General features: G+C 40.8%; 2 protein-coding genes across 2 annotated transcripts; one reads left to right on the top strand and one right to left on the bottom strand.

The window, feature by feature from the left end:
- Positions 1 to 257: 257 nt before the first annotated feature.
- Positions 258 to 2350, bottom strand: LOC112084483. The gene is made up of 3 exons (XM_024153629.1): positions 2132 to 2350; positions 728 to 1556; positions 258 to 625 (listed from the first exon to the last, which is right to left on the bottom strand). The coding sequence occupies exons 1-3, from the start codon at positions 2348 to 2350 to the stop codon at positions 258 to 260; spliced, it is 1416 nt and encodes a 471-aa protein (XP_024009397.1).
- Positions 2351 to 8026: 5676 nt separating this feature from the next.
- LOC112084482 (ubiquitin-conjugating enzyme E2 4-like) lies at positions 8027 to 9036 on the top strand. Its single transcript, XM_024153628.1, has 4 exons — positions 8027 to 8099; positions 8225 to 8352; positions 8455 to 8562; positions 9022 to 9036. The coding sequence occupies exons 1-4, from the start codon at positions 8027 to 8029 to the stop codon at positions 9034 to 9036; spliced, it is 324 nt and encodes a 107-aa protein (XP_024009396.1).
- The last annotated feature ends 13036 nt before the right edge of the window (positions 9037 to 22072 follow it).

Raw genomic sequence — 22072 nt, 5'->3', positions numbered from 1 at the left:
GTGTTCGACTTGAGCGTCCTTTATGCCTCGAACCATTTAGAAAAATAATTTGTAAGGACGAGCAGAAAACGCTTCTACTTTGATTGATGTAAAGGCCCGACTATATCCATCGACCATCTCATGAAGGGATAAGATGACGAAATTGACGACAGCAGCTCGGTAGGTTGATGGATTGTAGGCGCGTGCCGTTGACACTTCTCGCACTTTGCCGTAAACTTCTCGCAATCCTTGACCATCGTAGGCCAGAAGTAACCGTGTCATTTTATCTTGATCGCGAGTGACCTTCCGCTAGAGTGATTTCCACACGCGCCGCTGTGCACTTCGTGCATTATCTTTCTTGCTTCTGGTCCCTCGACACACGTCATTAGCAGTCCTAAAAATCTCCATTTGAACACCTCTCCGTCGACGAGGACGTATCGTGCGGCTTGAGCCCTTAATTTGCGGTCTTCCCACTTGTTGGATGGTATTTCTCCATCGGCGATGTAGACTCGGATAACTCCGAGCCATTCCTTGTCGCAGCCGTACTCCAGCTTGGTTAGCAAGGCGTCTTCTTCCACGGTGATTGCTTCGCCGTTCTCAGGTTCTTCCTCGGGAGGATTGATCAGCCGAACTCCTTCCACCTCCTCTATGCTTGGACGTTAGATAAATTCGACTGGAATTGTTCGACAGAGATCCGGGTCGGAGGTTGAGGGAAGTGCTGCTAAGGCGTCCGCCGAGGTGTTTTCACCTCGGGGTATTCGTGTGAGCTCGAACTCGTCAAACTTTCGTACCAGATCTTGGACTACTCTAAGGTAAGCTCCCATCCTTCCATCCTTCGCCTCGTACTCTCCGTTAAATTGATTTGCTACGAGCTGTGAGTCACAAAAGACTCTTATTTTCCAAACTTTGTTTCCATGCGCTAGTTGTAGGCCAGCGATCAGTGCTTCGTACTCTGCTTCGTTGTTTGAGGTGTGAAAATTTAGGCGAAAAGATTGCTCCAATATCTCTCCGGTGGGAGAGGTGAGACAGATTCCTATTCCTGAGCCGTGTTTAGATGACAAGCCGTCGACGTGCAGCGTCCAAATTTCGTCTGGAGTTGGCTCGGTTGTCACCTCGGTCGGAAGTTTGATGAGAAAATCTCCGAGCACCTGAGATTTTGCAGATGACCTATTTCGATACTCGATGTTGTACTCGTTCAACTCTATGACCCATTTGGCGAGCCGCCCAGATTGGCTCGGGCTGTGCAGGATCGAGCGCAGCGGAAGGGTCGCGAGCACAATAATCGAATGTGATTGGAAGTATGGACGCATCTTGCGAGCCGATACTACGACGGCTAGGGCGACCTTCTCGATCTGAGGATAACGAGTCTCGGCATCGGTCAATGTCTGACTGACGTAAAAGATGGATTTTTGTTCGGATCGCTCTTCTCTTATCAGTACTCCGCTTACGGCCGTAGCGGATACAGCGATGTAAAGGAAGAGGGGCTCTCCCTCTACTGGTTTCGCCAAGACCGGCGGGCTTGCTAGATAACTCTTCAGCTCCTCGAAAGCTGCTTCGCATCGCTCGTCCCACTCGAACTTCTTATTTCCTCAGAGGATGTCGTAGAAAGGCAGACACTTGTCGGTAGATCGGGAGATGAATCGGTTTAGCGCAGCGACTCTTCCTGTAAGCCTTTGAACTTTTTTCTTCGTTCTTGGAGAGGGCATTCCGACTAATGCTTGATCCGCTTGGGGTTTTCTTCTATGCCTCGGTGAGTCACTAAGTAGCCGAGGAACTCTCCCGAGGTGACTGCGAATCTGCACTTCGCTGGATTTAGTTTCATGTTGTGCTAGTTCAATTGCTCGAAGCATTCTCGTAGGTGTGCGATATGGTCTTTTTCTTCAATCGATTTGACCAGCATATCGTCGATGTATACCTCCATGGTTTTTCCGAGCTGATCAGCGAACATCTTATTGACGAGCCGTTGGTATGACTTTGTAGCAGTAAATCCTGCGATCGGTTATGAACGTCGTCAGGATGCATCAGGATTTGGTTGTAACCTGAAAACGCGTCCATGAACGTCAACAACCTGTTTCCCACAGTGGCTTCGATGAGCCGGTCGATGTGCGGTAAAGGAAAACTGTCTTTTGAGATCTGTGAAATCTACACAGACTCGCCACTTGCCGTTCTTCTTCTTCACGACCACCGGAATAGCAAGCCAGTCCGGGTACTTCGCCTCAGCGATTGATCCTACTTTGAGCAGTCTTTCTACTTCATCGTTAATGGTTTTAGATCGTTCGGGACCGAGCTTCCTCCTTTTTTGCTTGATCGGTTTGAAGGTTGGGTCCACGTTCAGCTCGTGACAGGTCACGTCGATACTTATGCCCGGCATATCTTCCGCTGTCCAGACAAAAGTGTTGATATTCTCCTTGAGGAAGGAAGGAGTTTGTTTTTCAAAGGTTCTTCTAGCTTAGTTCCGATCTCGACGCGCCTCTCTGGATGCGTTTCGTCTATGCACACCGAGTCCACCACATCACATTCGTGGCTCTCCGCGAACTGTAATTGCTATAAGAGTTTTGAGAGCTCGTTAGCGGGCTCTCGATCCGTCTTCAGATTTTTGCAATCTACGTCTGCTCGTGCGTCGGTGACGGGGTTCTTCAACTTGAACTCCGTCCGGAAACACATTCGCGACTCCTTCTGATTTCCCCAAATCGTTTTGATGCCTGCTGGAGTTGGGAATTTGAGGCAGAGGTGATAGGTGGAAGGGATCGCCCTCATCGCATTGATCCATGGAGTCCCCATGATCACGTTGTAGATTGCTGGGTGATCAGTGACAAAGAATTCGACGATATTAGTGACTCCCCCGGACACCACGGGGAGTCTAATTGTGCCCATAGTCATTGTCGTTTCTCCTAAAAACCCGGTTAGAGATTTAGGGATTGCCTTCACCTCGGAGAGATCGATTCCCATCCTTCTGAGTGTCTCCTTGAAGATAACATCTACCGAGCTCCCGGTATCGGTGTAGGGTCTATCTATTCCTGATGTTTCCTCTTCGGCGAAGGAGATCACCGTGTTTGGGATATCGGTCGGTTCGGTCCAATTCTCCGTCGCTTCGGCTCAGCGCTGATAGGCTTTGATGGAAGATACCGTGACTTGGTAATATAGGATCCACCCATGATCATGTTGATTCTTTGTCTTGGCTCTGGTCGTTCTTCGGGTTCACCTATCCTGTCGCGCTTGGCGTTATCGCCTCGTCGGGACGGATTTGCGGGTTCTGCCGCACTGCTCGGCTCGGTTCTCTCTTTTGGCTTGGTAGGGACAAGGTCTTTAAGATTCACCGCGCTCTGGAGCTCTCCTGCTGCCATTTTAGCCACGAGTTTTGCTCCTAGGGTTCGGCATTGTGCCATCGAGTGCCCGTAAGTTTGATGAAACTCGCAGAACGCATTTTCGTCGTAATTGGAGGGCCTCCTTACCTAAGTGTTGCTACGCGGCTCTCCCCTTCCGCGTCCAGCGCCAACTTGGTAGTTGTGGGCGCCTCCGCTTCTTGGTTCCTCTGAGCTTTGTGTTGCTGCGCTGCTCGAAGGGTTACCTTTCTTTGGAGGGCGCGTCAGGATTGAGCTCTGGATTGCTGCTTTCGTCGTTTCGTACTGCTCGTCCAGATTTTTCATTTCTTCTTCATTTACGACAAAGTCTGATGACTGATGTATGGCATCCTGGATCATTTGCAGGGTGTTGAGAGCCATCTACCGTCGGAATTTGGATTTGTACCACAAAGATCGCTTCAGATCTTCGAGTGCAGCTTTGTCGCTTATTCCTTCTACTTTGGACACAACCGCCTTGGATCTTGCCATGTAGTCTCAAAGCAATTCGCTCGATCCTTGGGATAGCGTCCATAGATTGGTGTCGTAGGTTCCTCGATCCATGAACATCGAATACTACTTGAGGAACAAAGCGGAGAGCTGTTGAAAACTGCCAATTGAGTTACGCTCCTGTCTCGAAAACCACTCCAGTGCGGCTCCCTTGAGATGTTCTACGAATAGTAGGCCATATCCGGCGTCTACCTCCCGCTCGGTCAGATTGGCAGCATTCCTTGTGAAGGCTCGTCTCATTGCTATCCGGAACGCTGTGATGTGCGCCTTTGGGTCAGTAGTGCCTTTATAGAATGGGATTCTAACTTTGCCGGGCTCGGGAATCCTAGCCTCCGTAATTCTTGCCGTGAACGGTGTTCTCTGGGTCTCCTCGAGCATTCGATCAATCTCTAGCGCGGCGCTTGTCGCGTTATGCACCTGAGGCTTCATGGCGCATAACTCGGCCATAGTCCGAGCCATTGAGGCTCGCAGCTCTTCGATCTCGAGGGTTTGCGTGCGGGTCGTTCTCTTAGATTGGGGAAGTCGCTCCTGATCTTCTCTCCTTGGCTCGTCTTCATGCTCCACCTGCTCGACCCATTGGAGATTTTCCTCTTCCTCAGTTGGGTTATCATCGCGAGCCGGGTCGGTGACTTCATCAGTCTGAATGCCATTTAAAGCCGAGGCGAGCTCTTCTTGGCTTATTTACCGAGCCAAGCCGTTTTGTTGTGAATTCCTGGTTCCGTCGTCTTGTTGGGCGTCCTGGTCGTTCTCCTCTTCGTCGCCTCGTCGCCTTGAATTCCAACGAAGTGGAGGCAGCTCGTTCATGTTGATTCGGGTTGCTGCAGAAGTCTGTTCACCGAGGGGACGAAACATCGGGGGAGCCATGGAATTTCTTGCGCTGCTACCCGAGGCTCCTGCAGGTGTTGAGAAATTGAAGCGTCTCCGGACTCCATCCGCTGGATCGGATATTCTGGCTCTCCAAGTTGGGTGTCGTCTCTCAGCCATCATTGTGTCGAGTCTTTCCGTAATCGCCTCGTTCCTATTGTCCTGCTCGTCGATCTTCTTCATCAATGTAGCCATCATGTTTCGCATCTCCTCTTGGGCTTCAGTTGTCGCCGTTGTTGTGCCCTAGGGTGGAGCGCTCCTCTCCACGCCGTTGTCATTGTTGTTGTTGTTGTTCTCCTCGTCGGGGGTGTTGCTCGCCATGTTCTTCAGATCTTAAGGTCTTGTCGATTTTAGAGTAAGAAAATTTCGAGTCCCCTTAGACGGCGCCAAATTGTGTGAGCCAAAACTCGCACAATCCAAAAATTTGATATGGAAAACTTAAGGGATCCGAAATTTCTAGGGTTTATCGCAAGAACAGTAAGATCGAAAGAAGGTTTTTGCAGAAAAGTGTTTAAGTCTTATTGCTCTCGAGTTGTGAAAAGTTACATAATGAATCGCGTAAATCGTCTATTTATACTAATTCTCTAAACCGCCTAGCCGAGAATCTCGGCAGAGATTTTCGGAATATTTCTTTATCGTTTTGTGCGGCCACCGTTGTAATGCTTTTGCCTAGGGTTTCAGTGGGCTCGCGTCCTTAACGACTTTGGCTCGGCCCACAATCACTTGTGCACAGCTCGGCTCATCTTCTCTCGTCACGGCTCGGCCCATCTGAGCATCCTTCACGCGGCTCGGCCGCTTATTGCCTCCTCGCGGCTCGGTCCATTTACGACGTTGGGCACGGCTCAGCCCCACTTCTCTGATGCGAGAGTTCGGCCCATATCTGATGAATTTACTGATTCCTCTTGCCAAATCGGCTCTCCTCGATGTTTAATTATTCTCGAGATGGTTTAAACCGGTTGGGTGAAACCGACCCCAACACATGCCACCCGGATACAAGAAGAAAATTTTCTAAGCATGTGACTGCTAAAGTCATGGCGGCTCTGCTGAAGTCTAAGTACGAGAACGCAACAGTTGGTCCACGTGCGAGTGAACTACCTTCAATTGTTCTCTCTGAATATAATATTACAGCCTTGTACTAGAAATGCTGGAAAGCTAAGACGTTGGCTATATACTCTGCGCACGGAACAGAGGAGACTTCTTTCAAATTATTACCGATTTTACCTCCATGAGCTCAAGTATGCTAACCCCGGCACCATAACGCATTTGTCAACTGCGAGAGATGAAAAAGGTATGACAAGGTTTAAGTCTGTATTTATGGCATTGGCTGTGTGTAATTTTGGATGGAAACACTTGAAACCGGTAGTTGTTGTTGATGGAACGCACCTGATTGGTAAGTATAAGGGTTGACTATTAATGGCCAGTGGACAAGATACTAATTACCAAGTTTTTCCAATTGCGTTCGCCGTTGTCGATGCAGAGTCCGACCAGACATGGAGGTGGTTCTTTGAGAAGTTGGTATACATTGTTCCAGATTCCTCTGAGCTTACTATTATCTCGGATAGGCACGGTGAAATTGCCAAAGCTAAAAAAGACTAGTATCCACAAGCACACCACGGTGCATATCTTGTCCATATCCAGAGAAATGTTCACGCTAAATACAAAGGTTCCGGTCAGAAAGGTTTGGTCGGAAAGGCAGTAGAAGCGTTTACAGTTTCTAACTTCAAGAGACTATATGCAAGGCTGAAGGATGTTGATTATAGTTGTTGGGAGTACATGGAAAAAATCCCTCTTGCGCTGTGGACTCGATCAAACTTTTCTGGTCAGAGGTATAATATAACGTCCAGTAACATTGCGGAGTCTCTGAACAATGCACTATTTGCAGCAAGAGACAGTCCAATCGTTGCAATGCTAGAATTTTTCAGGCGAATGTTAAGTAGGTGGCTTGAATGTAGAAGAGAGAAAATTCAAAAGATGGATGGTGATTCCAGAAGAAGTTGACAAGTTAATGAACCTGCAGCTTGAAAAATCTGCTGCCCTATCGGTTCAAGGCATTTCTGCGTGGGAGGTTGAAGTCAGTTCTGAGTTCGTAGGTGTACGGCGGCATGTAGATCTTCTAAACAAAATATGCACGTGTCTAGAGTTTCAGACATTGAAATGTCCTTGCTGACATGCAATGGCTGCGGCTAGGCTTCGTCAAGTGGAGTACAGCAGTTTAATTGATCCAATTCTTAAGAAATCAATTTGGAGTGCAACAGTTAGTGGCAAAATCCTACCAGTGCCCGACCCTGACGACATTCGTATCCCTGCTAAGGTGCGTGACCTGAATATTATGCCACCAAAGACAAAACGTCAATCAGGAAGGCCTACTACGAAGAGAAAACTTTCAGCAGGAGAGTATCCTCAGGTTAGTATACACCTAAACAAATATTTTCCCCCAATCATAATATTATTGTTTACTGATATATGCTGTTGCAGGTTGCGAAAAAGAAGAAGCCAAACAAATGCTCGAGATGTGGAAATCCTGGACATAACCGGGCAAAATGCAAGGAACCATTGGGTTGACCGGGTGTGGCTTTTGTTGGGTTTGGAAAGAGCGTTGGTTTGGTTTTTGCGGGGGTCTTGTTGGTTATTGTGGGTGGATCTCGCTTTGGTTTTCGGATTTTGTTTCCTTGCGTAAACTACTTTATTTTATTTAAACCTGCCAAGGCATGAACTATGTTATATATGTTATCAATTTTATGATGTACACTGGACAAGGTGTACACATTTTGTGTATGGTAGGCACGGTGGACAACATGAATCAGTAAACATTATATGGTGTACGCATATTAATATAGGTGTACGCACATTATGGCTTAGGTTTAAGATTTAGGGTTTAGGGTTTAGGGTTTACGATTTATGGTTTAGGGTTCTCTTGTTTAGGGGATCATAATAATGCAGTAAAAGACATGGTTCTATAGCAGAGAAAGAAAATTCCAAAATATTATCGACAAAACAGACAATGATCGTTTCTCTGAAATGAAATTGTAGGATAGGACAACATGAATAAACGGTTTTTCCAAAAATCAATTCATTACGTATTTGAAAAACTGCAATATTGGAAAACAGTGTATGACACGAATAAACGCGAAAAATCAAATACGAAACAACAAAAACTAATTAAGTACCTTTTTAGAAACCTGTTTTTTTGTAAGCACCGTTGAGCGTCTCGTTTTCCTCTCTTAAAACTGTTTTTCCTCTCGCCCTCTATAAAAACCGTCCCATCCTTCTTCAGTCAAACAAGTTTCATGAGACAGGAAAAGTTAAATACCAAAATTAATAGTTACTCCCCAAAAATGTACTCCTCCAAAGTGATCTCATTGCAATTGAAGGAAGTGGAGAGGAAAAAAAGTTCATCTTTTAGTACAGGTATTTGAGGGTTATTTTGAAAATAGGGTAGTTTTTAAGTTTTAGGTTTTGAGGATTAGTTAATGTTTAACAGTTTTCGGTCTTTTACATCGTCTACCTAATTGGTGTTTTGCCGATTTTATTAGGACTTGTGGGTGAGGACTTGTATCACTGGAAAGCTATCCTATTGGGGCCTAAAGGTTCACCCTATGAGAATGAGGTTTTCAAACTAGACATTCACTTTCCGCTTGAGTACCCCTTCGTGCCACTGAGGGTAAGGAATGAAGCATATGATTGCTGTCTCAATTTTCCGTATTTTTAGTTAGAGATACCTTCAATAAAGATTTCAATTCCTAATAACATTGTGTTCTTGCAGGTGACATTCAAAACAAAAGTGTATCACCCAAACGTGAATACTTACGGGAACATTTTTCTTAAGATGTTAAACCCAACTCACTTCAAGACCAACAACAGCATCAATGATGTATTTTTACTTATGAAAGAAAGAAATCATTATTGTCTTTTGCTTAATTAGTCTTAATATCGATGAAATCAGGGCTTAAGTGTGTCTACATCTCTATGTAATCAGGTATTCACTAAAATACACCAAATGTTAACTGCCCCCCCTCCCCCCCCCCCAAATAAGTGAAGGACATTTTTTTGTTGAAAACATTGCAAGAATTTACGTGGAAGATAGGGCTGCTTTTGAACTCACTTCACTTGCATGGACGCTGGAGCACGCCGGAGCATGAAATCGTCTACTTATTTAAATAATGAAAAATCTGTTTATGTTATGTTGAATTGTTCTTTTTCTTTGGGAAAAAATATGAACACTATTTAATTTCGACTTAATTATTTATTTTAAATTTGGTCGTGAATTTTGTTAGCGTCTTTTGCCGAACTTTATGTCTTTATTGAATTTTTTTATTGATTTATGCTTTAGTTGTTTAGGATTTGATAAATTGTGGAAGCATTTGTTATTTTCGTTAATAATTATGTTAATAAGTATCCGATATAAAACTATAGTCATCGAATATTAATTGAAAGATTCGCCATTACATAATATAAATGAAATATAGGTGTACACTTCATATAGTACACACATAGTTGTGTACACTCGGAAAGGTGTACACCATAAACATATTTTTAAAGCATTTCGCAGATACACATAGCAAACCAATATATGAAGTAACCATTGCAAAGTACTTGGAACTTAGGTTCATCATGATCAAATGCACAATCAGGCGGCTTGATGACGTCGTCATTTGGATATGAAAATGAGTCTAAGTAAGTGTCCATGTATGCAGTACCGAAATATGAAATCTCAAGAATTAACTCCTCACCTAATTGTCGCACGCGCTCTGACTGTAGACTTCCGTGATTGGTTGCCAACTGTTGCAATGTTTGGCTTACGGAACAATGGCCACCCAAGCAAACGCTGAACATGGCAGACGCCAGGGTCGAGAGAGCATTGGTGGGTACATTTGCTTCCAGTATGCTCCTACTTGCAATGAGATCGGCGCCTCGGGTTGCAAGTCTTAGGTCTTCCCAGTATCTTGCCTCAGGGTTTCCACTCGCCAAACATTTCAGAAAGAATGGGCGTCTTTCGTTTCCAGGGCATATTTCGTCGGGGACAAAACAAAGGGCATAAATGTTGCAAGATTTGAGGACATCGTCGGTGAAAACAAGCCGGAGTGTACGCTTTCCTGCACGGACAAATGGGCCGAGTCGCCAAAATGCTTCACTGCCGACCCTCTTGACAATTTCGAGAAGAATTTCATCAGGCAAGTTTGGGAGAGTCATGTTTGGAAATAAGATTGGTTGAGGGTTTGTTTTTGTTAGAAATAAGGCAAGTTTAGTTAAGACAATGTAAAGTCGTCAAATATGGACTTCACTGGTGTGTGGTTGAGGGGTGGAGAATTTATGATACAGGTGAAAATAATATAATAGGTTCTGTCAAAAGGTAAATTTTTCACCTAACCATTTTCTAACCAGCATTTTTTAAGAATAATGGTCAGTTCGCTTTTATTAAAGTGCCCGAAACCAGCTTTCTTTATAATGTACGACGTGTTCGGGTCAGTTTAGCAGTTATTAAAGTGGCTCTTAACTTTATACCAACCACGAATTAGGACATTTATATATCTATCCACCCTGTCTACAAATAAATCGAATCAAATTTATTTGTCTGCACACTTAAACAACAATGCACTACTTAGACGATGATGTTTTAGGGTTAATAGTAAAGAAACTAGCCGAGGATAACTCCTACCATCTTGGCTCCATCATTCGTGCAGAAAAACATGGAAGAGCCATCGCACTCACTGACGACGTGTTACGGTCTGCAGACATCTCTTGATTGGTTGAGTCACCTCTCGACATCTCCCCAAACAGCCCTTACCACCCATTCTTTGAACGTTGTATTGGTGCCTACAATCCACGATCTATTTATTTCGAAGCCATTAGAGTTGCCGTGCGTGAGCGAAGATTGTATTCAACGATTAGGATGCTTAACCGACTTTTCCCATGTGACAAACATGCTACTTTTGCATGTGCCATGTTTGAAATTTGCGTCGGACGTCCATGAAGGACTTAAAAACTCTTGACGTATCTCTTCACCCTTCACGTCCCTTATGCGGCTAATCAAATGAAGCTGTTAGCGCACGACGTTATACGTCACGTCTGGGAGTTCGCTCTAGGGCCGTCTCAAGATATGTAGGGTAGCCTTTGGTCCTTCCCCATTACCCTACAAGAAGAACCTATATCGGAGTGTGTAGATGAGCATTACGATGGCTCCAATACACCAGACTGCGAGTATTGTCTTCTACAATGCACGGCTCTGCGCGTAAGATATTTTCTTTAGCTATTCTCGATGTTTATTTTGGTAGTTGAAATTTGTCTGTATTAGTTCTTTTGCAACTAGTAGTTTACTTTTTTTTTTTGCATCTATGACACTAACAACTACCTTCATTAGTTATGTTTTGCAACCACTATGTAAACTAACTAAATTAAAGGACCAAAGTAAGTAAACATCACTTCACAAAGTTATTGTAACAACTGGCTATATTAGTTCTGTTGCAACTACACATTAAACAAAACTAGTAAGAACGTAACTAAATTAAAGGCTCCAAGTAAGTAAACATCACTTCACAAAGTAAGTAAGATAACTAATTGTCTTAGCATTAACTATTTCTCAACAAGAACAACCTATCGAATTCAATATAATAAAGATACAATGATGAAAATATTGAGAACATAGTTCATCCAACACAAACCCTATAAACTTTCCAAAAAAATGAGAGATTTACCGGATCATGTTTTTGAAATCATTGTCAAGAAAGTAGCTAAGGCTGACTGCATCTACCTTGGACTGATTATTCTAGCAGGGACACGGGGTAGAGACATTGTGTTTAGCACGGAAGTGCTCAGATCGGCAAGCCTATGGCGATTGCATGACCCACCTTCGAGATTATACCCTGGTGCAGTATATCGGCCTTTTTTCATGCGCTGTTTAGCTGCGAGAAATCCACGTGCCAAAGAGGAGAAGATCTATACCGCCATCAGGATGCTAAACAAGCTTGTTCCATCAGATGTCTATGCCACTTATAGCTGTGCCATTTTGCAAATGTTCCTGGGTCGCCCTAACAGAGGCAAAAAAACTTCTAAAGATGGTTTTCAGGTACCACTATCCTCATCATTCATGTGAACTTTGTGAAGTGGCCGAAGAGCTAGTATACTTATTCATGTCATTTTGCCCACGTAATAAAGATACATACAAGCGAATGTTCAGGTACCCTAGACTCATTCATGAAGAAACCAACCCCTCCTGCGGAATGTATCACTATGATTTGGATTATGTTAGTACTTGTGAAAATTGTTATCTTAAATGTTTGGTATATCGCATAGCCTACATGCTTTAATATCTATGTGGTATGGTCTCTTGTTTTTTACAATATAATATTTCAATATATTTTATTACATAATTAAATATTAAGTTTCTGGAACTGTTTATGTCCAGAAATATTAAATTTATGTCCAACCACATAAATTTATTTTATGTTTTCCTGGAACTCTTTATGTTTTTGCTTTACAGTGTAATAGGTAATTGGTATACGTATGTTGGTGTACGTATATAGGTGTATGCTAATAGATGTACGTAATTAATTAATGTCCAAGCACTTTCATTTCAAATTTTTTAAAGAGAAATCAGTAATTTTTTTAAATTGCAAACAACTTTATGTCTGAAATCGGTATACGATCTCATATACCTATGTAGGTGTACGTATATAGGTGTACGTAATTAATTAATGTCCAAGCACTTTCATTTCAAATTTTCCAATTCAAAATTTGTAATTTTATTTTTATTTAACAGCTTTATGTTTGAAATCGACATACGATTCTGTATACGTATGTAGGTGTACGTACATACGTGTACGTGAATAGGTGTACCTTATTAATTAATGTCAATGAGATAAAATTGATGTCCAAGCACTTTCATTTCAAATTTTTCAATGAGAAATTAGCAATTTTTTTTTAATTTGAAACACCTTTATGTTTAATTTTTACATTTCTCACATAATTATCATAAAATCTACTAATAAGAAAGATAATGTTTTACAAACATAAGAGTTCCAACTAGAAATACAAAAGTAGACATGCAAAGCAAAACCATCTCTTGTAGTTCAAAATACGAAGACAAACATAAATAATTAAATAGACACGACATGCAAATAAATACAGACACATAAGTTAACGGCTTTCACCACTAGAGCATCAACGGCCAGCTTGGAACGACGTTACGAATGAAGCAGAAGAACCTTTGGGTCTCTTGGGCCCAGAAATAAGTTATGCACATTGGCTCCTTAAAATCTTCTTCATACCACTGGTGCCAGTAATTAATAACCCCGCAGTGACAGGTGTACAGCGCATGGAATCTCGTTGCAAAGGCAGCCGCTTTCTCTGTGAAATCGATTGGCAAGTCAAAATTTCATCTGTGTGGAACGGGGGCCAGCAAAGTCCTGCTCATATTCCTCCGATTTTGCTTGGTGAGCCTGCCCAAATAGTCCTCAGCACGGACGAAGTCTTCCGGCACTGCTCTGAGCCACATCCCGTACACAAAAATGGCTCGGTCGTAGCCTCTCTCCGCAGCATCCCTTATCAATTCCACGCCTTCACCATCGTGGAAAAAAAAAGTAGGCTTGCATCCCCCTCTGGAAAATAAACCCTGGATTAACTGCGTCATAAAATCTCCTCAGCATCGTTGGGTAATGTGGAACCGCCGCAGATTCATGGAGGATGAGGGCAGGATCAATCGATTGATAGAAACCCATGCTTCTGCCCATATTGTTGAAAGGAGAACATATAGCACGAAGGCAGGCTATTTCCCTTAAAGATGGGTTTGTAGCGGTCAAAATAGTTTCTAGCAATTCATCAGGGAGTGAGAGAAGATGGCAAAAAGCACCAACACCACCTCTGTTTCTCCTTTGAACCATGATTTATTTCGATGAAAAGAGAAAGAGAATGGATAGAAAAATGGATTAAGGCAGAAGAGAATGGATTGAAAGAAGAAGTTATGATGGTTCTCAGTAGGATGTTATGGTGAAGGGATTGAATTTAAAGAGGTAGTGCGGTTTAAATAGAGCCGAATAGCCGTCTATGAAGAGAGACGTTGAACAGAGACGAAAATATGTCTTTTTGTTTGCCCGCAAAATTAAATTACTATAATAAATACACAGCATAACCAAATCCAAGCAAAATGACGTATTTAACTATCAATGCTTTATGAATTTTGATTTAATTTAAATATCAAAAACAAGACAGAACTAGTTTATCATAAATTTTGGAAACTATATTTTCTTATCATCATTAGCTTTTCAGTTTTCTCAACAGAGATATGGAGCACAGATTGAGTCCACATTGACGAAATCATTATTAGTTTTTCATAATTATGCGTACAGAGAGAGGTAAAGTGAGACTTTAAAGAGATAATGTCGTTTGTATACCATATCTTCTCGGAAAACTCCCACAACTTCTCCCCTCCCCCTCCCTCGATTATAAGTTAAGAGGAAATTAAAAAATTCAGACACACAAAATAGATAATATGTGATAATTATGTTTTACATTCAGTTGTACAAATTTAGATGTACACATCCTAAACAAATGACAAAATAAAATAAAAAATAATGAAATATCGATCCAATTAGATATGGAGTACAGATTGAGTCCAGATTGAGGTGTTCATTATTAGTTTTCTAATAATTAAGTGTATAGAGAGAGGTAAACTGAGACTTTAAAGAGATAAGAGATAATGCTTCTCGAAAAACTACCATAACTACCCACCGAATTTAATTAAAGTGAAACAAAATTAAAGTATACAGAGAAACAAAATATCTTTATAACCTAAAGAAAAATATTGCAGGATACTTACAATAATTCTGAAATAACAGCAAAAGATGCTAATTATATTAAACTTGAAATTACTTGGTGTACACAACGTCGAGGTGTACACACCAAATCTGTTTGACTTTCACCAAGTATTCACCATTTTTCCATGGACGGTCCTGACCTCACTGCATAACAAACAAATATGAAGAACTTTTGCGTTTCCTGTGCCCAGAAACACAACGTGCACATGCTTTGCCCTTTTAACATTTCGTCATGCCAATCAAATTGAGCATTGGCAACACCACAGCGACAAGACCAAAGTTTCCTAAACTAAGGATTAGTTTCATATCTCCTCTTAGAGAATTCGTCAGGCAAATTATTGACATAACCATGCTCAACTCCATTAATAATTTTTTGAATTATCCTCCTCATTGCCCCTTTGCCTAGTTTTAAAAGATACTCCTCACCCACGGGTCTTGGACCACTGCTTTCATGTACATCCCATACATGTAAACACCAGTTTCGTACCCCATATCTGTAGATTCCTTGATGAGTTCTTTGCCACAATTGTCTCCGCGGCAGAAGTAGTCTTGCATCCCCTTCATGAACAGCAAACCCGGATTGCGTATCTCATACATTCTCCTCAACAAGTTGGAAAATTCCCAACATGCGATAAAAGGCATATCAAAGTCTTCGGGAATAGACATCTCTAATTCCATGGGATCAACCAATGCTAGAAAATTTTTGGTTATTGTGCAGGCCTGGAACCGTTTTCAAACTTGCTTTAGGGTGCAAATTTGTTGGACGGAGTTGCAACTGTATGCGAGAATCTTCTCCAACAGTTCGTCGGGTAGCGCCAACAGAGGAGAGCCACTATCACGGATCTCTGCATCACATTGCCCTCTCTTTGGTGTCATTGTTAATTTTTGTGTATTGGAGGAGGAGGTTGACTCGAGGAGGAGGTTGATTTGTGAGGAAAATGGTTGTTTATGTGGAAAATGTGTGGTTTAGGATTTGTGAGGAAAACGGTTGTTTATGTTGCATATATATAATTATTAAAGAGTGTCTTTGTTCAATTATAAAATAGACATATATATAATTATTAATAATTAATACTAACTGAGTGTATATATTAAATGCAGTTATCGTTAAGATTGTAAATTTGGTGTGTAAACCAAATTTTTCTCAAACACAAATTTGATGTACACCAATTTGATGTACACCTAAATGCATTTTGGTGTACATGTACCAAATTAATACGGAACAAAGTACTCACACCAATTAATACAAACTAAAGTTTAAGCATATAAATTATCAAATGTACCAACATCCTAAACATTATCAAGCACATAATTCAACAACTACACCTTTCATAAACTATTAAGTTTAACATTAAAGTTCACCATTCATCCTAAGCGTTGGCAACAGCCGGATTTCCAACAAACTCTTCGTATGAATCCATGGCGTATTTCTCCCTTAACCTGTCAACGTCATTGTCCGTTATCAAACCCATATCCTCCACTACAAGCCCTGCAACATGCATCTCTAAGAATTTGGCCGCACATGGACCACAATCACCGGATCTCGCATTCTGATATATGCCCTCCGAATCCATGTGTAAGGGGTGGTGCATAGCCCTTCCGTTAATTTGCTATCCAAATAACACTTCAATATAAATGGCATACTTTAACAAACGGGCGCCATATACTGCTCCACAACCGCTTCATCATTATGACTGATGAATGAGTCCAAAATCTCTATGTTGCCCATTTTAAGTCAATTACAAAGCCCACCCAATGCTCAGACCCACAGTTCATAGGGACGTAGACAACATCCACAAACCGTAGAAACATTTGTCTCTGATGCTGATTAGCCCACTTTGTAGGTTTTCCCATTACAATGCCCTGAATGGTTTTCCTCCAGTCATAATGATTTTTGTCTGCAGATATGAAATCGTTGTAGTTGTTGACGATGATGGATATGAACAAGGTGTTTACAAATGCTACCCTGTCTTTCAAGTATATTTGACCTCTACGTCTCCAAAGCATGGCCATTATTACTTGCATGTGCTGATTACGAAGATAATCAAAAAATAAATAACAGATACTACATATAATTAAAGAAATTCATTAGGTAGTCACTATATACTTACCATTATTTTAACCCACTCAGTAGGGTTCGCAATTTGTAGGAAGAATTGATTGTTCACAGTATGATCAGTGACAGTGCAAAAGTCTCTGTAATGAGAGCAATTGGTAATTGATAATAATGAAAGTTTTAGCATAAATTGCATTGTATACGATATAACTTACATGTTCTTTTCACGCGATAATAACTCCTGGAATGCCTTGAACTGGTCTTGTTCCACTGTTTCGAGGGGTTTGTACGTAGATTTCGATCTGGATACAAATAGAGCTTTCACCTTTTCATCTGTGGTGTAAATATCTCGAATCTTGTCCGACCGTTTGCGTGCGCGTTTTCTTCTACCTCTTCCTCCTCTTCCTATTCCTCTTCCTCTACTTCTTTTTCTCTTTAGGCCAGACGATCCCTCAACTTCTTGTGGGGTTTTTGGAGTACAAGGGATCTTATGTGAAGCATCACTTGCATCCTCAGGCGCAGTATGGTAATCTTTAGCCACATTTGAGTCCTTTACTTCATTAGCCACAGCCTACAAACTGTAACAACAAAGCGTATACCATATCAACCGTATACCTAACGTATACCTAAAGAGTACCGTATACCCAAGTAGCCAAGTTTAATGTCTGATCAGTGTATCATGTGCATCTGTCTGCGCTTCATTTTTATTATTTTCGTAACTCAATGGATGAGCAGTCTAAGGTTTGTAGACTACTAAGATGCCTGACCCCAACTTTGTTCGACCACCACCACCTGAATAAGGCAGATAAATTATTGCATAGTACACACCCGTTATGAAACTTAATAGAGTCAGCTGCTGACTAAACAATTAGCTCACCTCGTTGGGGCCAGAACGTGGATCTTCATCCGGATTGACGTAGTAAGGAGGTGGGCGACTTGTTCCTGAATTGGCTTGTTCAGGGGTCTTCGTTGGAGCTTCTGGAGTCTTCAAGTGAGCATGGTCCCTGGGAGAATAATGGTCCCCGCCGTAGTAGGTAGAGGTCCCTTCTTCATCATCTCTTTCCTTTTGGTGTACACCATCTTGGTGGTCTACACCATCATCATGGCGTACGCTAGACTGTGCACCATCACCTCCTTCTTCATCTCCATCTTCGTCTTCATCTTCATCTTCATCCGGGTTTTCCCTACCTTTTTTAGGATGTTGTTCTTCGTCATCCTGTTCACCATCTTCTTTTTCATGGTGTACACGTCATCTTCTTCGTCCGGTTGGTATTCTCTTGTCCAACTCGGTCTTAATTTTAGCCAGGAGCAATTCATTCTGACTTACTATCCATCTTTTAAGATCTGCAATCTGTCTACTTTCAGGCTTTCATCTTCCGATAGATTAGACGAGTTTTTGCCCCTCCCTCTTTGCCTCTGCGGTTTCCGTTTTTCAATTTGATGTGTTTTCAGTTTCTTCTTCAGTCGGGTGGATGGCTCCGGATCCTGTTCATTGTTTCCCTCGTCCTCTACATCACTAAGATCCAGGATAGGTGCCACAGAAAAATCTGAAGGTGAGAATTTGTACCCCTCAGCCATGAGTTCCTGCTGAATGCAACTTCGGCATCCTCTTCCTCATCTCCCCAACGCAATTCATTATGTTGGTCATTGTCACCAACATCCACTACCATCTGTTTCACAGACAACTAAGAAAAAAAAAAAAAAGATAAATTACCAACACAATGACAGACTACTTATCTTATAAGACAAGTTCTACAAATAAGACTACAAATAAGACTAAATATAATACTACACATAACTTATCATAGGGTCGTATTCCACGGCAAGTACGCCCTCAAGATGCAATAGTGTGATAACGTTTTGACAACCTTCGGGATCTTCAATGAAAGTCTTCAAGTTATCAAGTTGGGAAACTTTGGAGACCAACATTGGTATAATTTGGAGGGCTATGGGTTGTAGTGATAGAGGGAACCCGTAGCATGCACTGGTTTTCTGTTTAAGTTGACGACGCAATCGTGTTAAAGGATTCTCCCTTTTCTCGGCTTCCGTGGTTGGCTTCGGAGCTTGAAAACGTGATACTGTTTTGTTAAACGATACCCTGCCCCATGGATACTGCATGAAGCTATCCAAGTCAGTCAACATCTCTACGTATTTCTCTGTCAGAGCAAAATTTTTGCTATTGCAAAAGAGAACGCGGTCAACATGAAAGATTAGGGCCAATGATAGCCATTTCCATCGGGGTAGATCCGGGTCCTTTAGCATTTCAAGCACATCAATCACGTTCATCTTCCAAATAGGTCTTTCCACATTCCTGTCTTTCCGACATCATCTTCTTCTTCGGTGCTATCAGGTTCGGGATTGCAATTCAATCCAGTGATTTCCTGAAACTCCCATATCGAATATCTCAGAGGCTGTCCACCAAAGAGGAAACAACTCTCGTGTTTCTTCGTGGTCACAAGTTGTCGTGATAGAAGAGCATGGACTAGTTTGGCGCTGTTGCAATATCTTGCAACATGTAGATAGAATAACTTCTCAAACTGGGAATGGAGTAGCTTCTCAAGATCTTCAGTACTCTTTAACGCTTCGACAAGGAGGTCAATTACATAGGCCTTTGAATATATGTTCAACCGAGCACCTCGGGGTAGCAACCATCGCCGAGGACCCTTTTTGGTTGTTTTTCCGAAAGGTTATTTGAACCTTCTCCATCTTCCATGCCAGGTATTTGAACCAAAACAACAAATCCAAAATGCAGGGAGGATATATTATTCTGGAGAAACAGTGAAATGCAAACGACGGGAAAAATTTCGGGGAAAGGAGTTTGAAGGAGAAAACAGGGATCTGGAAAAACTAATCTATTCATATGCTCTCATATATAAACTTCTGTAACTGTTTCTAGATGATATAAGAGTAATCCAACCGTTTGAATTCAATGTAGACATAAGAAACCGCTACTAGAGTTAATAACCGTTAATAATTAAATCAGGCCAATCAGGAGAGCCGTTTCAATCTTAATTAGAGTTAACAAACCGCTAGTCCAGTTCATACAAGGTCGAAGTTCATAAAAGTAACTTACTTTTATAATTTTGAGCAGGCCAGTCTAGAAGAAGAAGAGCGAATTTTACTTTGGAGCTACACCGCTGGCGTGGATTGAGATGAGTCGCGTGGATGGAATCTTCAACCCGGTCACTCGGTCGCGGTGGCATGGGCGGCATGGGCGACTGCTCCGTCGGAGCTGTCTTCGAGTTACTCCGGAGCACCCGCCTGACTACCGGAGATGCCACGGTCGTGTGCCTAAACGATTTTATAACTCTCGGCGGCATTACAACGGTCAATCGGAGGGCTAATCGGAGATGGATTGCCGGATATGCTAGATTGACTACGTCGAGATGTGGATCCCAAATTTTTTTATATTTAAATGTCGTCGATAAATTATACATTGGTTTTATTTCGGTTTATGATATTGGATTTCAGTTTATGATATTGGACCTCGGTTTAGCAAATTAAATTTTACCAGAAATAATTAGTTATTTTAGTTCGACAATGGCAATTTTGAAAATAAAAAATAGCAATAGGGGCCTAGCAGGAACATAAACAGTAAAAACAACCCAATCTTTCCATGGTTTTTCAAACTACCCATTCTTCTAATTTAAAACTTAAAAACTATCCATATAGCAATTTTCTCAAATAATACATAAACTTAGAATAGATTGAATATAAATTTAAATCTTACCTCTTTGGTATAGGAACAGATCGAAAGGCGTTTGTGCTGATAACATATTATAAATTATAATCGATAAAGTAAGTTTTGTTTTATATATATATATATATATATATATATATATATATATATATATGTGTGTATGAAAGAGAGTGAAAAGAGAAATGGAGAGAGACGAGATATGAAAAGAAGAAGTGCTTTTATTAATAATTATGATTGCTATCTCATTAAAACAACTAAAGATACATAAATCTATCTACCACACATTATGAAAGTGAAACTTACTTTATTTTAAAGTAATGGATAATTATTGGGAAAAATGCCAAAAAATACTTCAACTATTTAATTTTTGGAAGAAATATACATAAACTTTTAGCGTTGTCAAAAACCCACACAAACTATTTTTTAATTCATAAAAATACCTTAACTTTTTAAAGTTTTATTTTTCTCCCTCTGATTTCACGGCCGTTAACGAACGGAATCAATAAACAACGTTAATTTTTTATAGGAAAAAAAGCTAAAAAAATACCTCAACTATTTAATTTTACCAGAAACCCACACAAACTTTTTACATTTCAAGAAATCCACACAGACTATTTTTTTTATCTATAAAAATACCTAAACTCTTTAAAGTTTCATTTTCCCTCCTCAGATTTCACGGTCATTATAGACATAACATAATCAAAAAACTGCGTTAGTTTTCCATAACACGTGCTAATTGTTGTCGGATTAATACCATTATTACCTTTAAAAATATTTAAATTCTAATTTTTTCTCACTATTTCAGGAATAGAGTAAAATCGGTTGAAAATGTGGTTAGTAGAGCAATAAATCATGATGTTCAGAACATATACATCATCTTCTCTAATTGCTCTTATTAGTTTTATATATCACGACACGCACGGTTTCTAACTCGATTTAGACTATCAACCATGTTTTTTAACCAATTTCACTCAATTTCTAAAAGAGAGAAAAGAAATTAGGGTTTAGGTTTTTCCTCTCCAAATCGATTTGGAAATTTTCTAAAGGTAACAGTGGTATCAATACATGAGTAATTAGCACGTGTTACGAAAAACTAACATAACGACCATAAAACTTGAGGAGGGAAAATGGAACTTTAAAAAGTTTGAGTATTTTTATGGATCGAAAAATAGTTTGTGTAGATTTTTGGCAACGCAACAAATTTGGGTGGGTTTTTGGCAAAATTAAATAATTAAGGTATTTTTCTTACAAAATTTAACGTTGTTTATTGATTTCGTTAAATCAGTTAACAGCCGTGAAATCAGAACGGGTAAAATGGAACTTTAAAAAATTAATGTATTTTTATGAATAAAAAAATAGTTTGTGTAGATTTCTAGCTTAACTAAAAATTTGTGTATATTTCTTTCAAAAATTAAATAGTCGAAGTATTTTTGGCATTTTTTCCGATAATTATTATCCAACACTTAACAACTACAATCACCCGGAGAAGATTACTTGGGTTTCAGTTTGGATTAGTGCGTGAGAAAACTGAATGATTTTTTTTTTTTAATTATTTTCTTCTGAACATAAACCAGTTCCATCACGGGTAGGCCGAACCGAACCGGCGGGTAAAACCAATTTTGATAGTACAGTATCTTTAAAAGAAAGTGGTCAAAGTCAAAACCACGGTGGCCTTACTCCATTTGTATTCATTTTGCCCGATTTTGTCTTCAATCCAAATTTCCCTTCAATTTGCTTTCTTGGATTCTTTTTTTCCCATAAAAGTTATATATTTTCTTGTCTTTTCTTACTCAAAGATTTTGTTTTTCCCAGTTTT

Source organism: Eutrema salsugineum, unplaced genomic scaffold (genome assembly GCF_000478725.1).
Source record: "Eutrema salsugineum unplaced genomic scaffold, Eutsalg1_0 scaffold_4, whole genome shotgun sequence".
Lineage (NCBI taxonomy): Eukaryota > Viridiplantae > Streptophyta > Magnoliopsida > Brassicales > Brassicaceae > Eutrema > Eutrema salsugineum.
This window is presented reverse-complemented; position numbering and strand designations above follow the sequence as displayed.

Excerpts from the sequence above, each read along its gene's own strand:
- LOC112084482 (XM_024153628.1), top strand. The coding sequence starts at position 8,027 with ATGTACTCCTCCAAAGTGATCTCATTGCAATTGAAGGAAGTGGAGAGG. Across the intron at positions 8,100-8,224 it reads AAGTTCATCTTTTAGTACAG|GACTTGTGGGTGAGGACTTG; the intron begins GTATTTGAGGGT and ends CGATTTTATTAG. Across the intron at positions 8,353-8,454 it reads ACCCCTTCGTGCCACTGAGG|GTGACATTCAAAACAAAAGT; the intron begins GTAAGGAATGAA and ends GTGTTCTTGCAG.
- LOC112084483 (XM_024153629.1), bottom strand. The coding sequence starts at position 2,350 with ATGCCGGGCATAAGTATCGACGTGACCTGTCACGAGCTGAACGTGGAC. Across the intron at positions 1,557-2,131 it reads AGAAGAACGGCAAGTGGCGA|TTCGAGTGGGACGAGCGATG; the intron begins GTCTGTGTAGAT and ends GGAAATAAGAAG. Across the intron at positions 626-727 it reads GCTCACACGAATACCCCGAG|AGGAGGTGGAAGGAGTTCGG; the intron begins GTGAAAACACCT and ends GTCCAAGCATAG.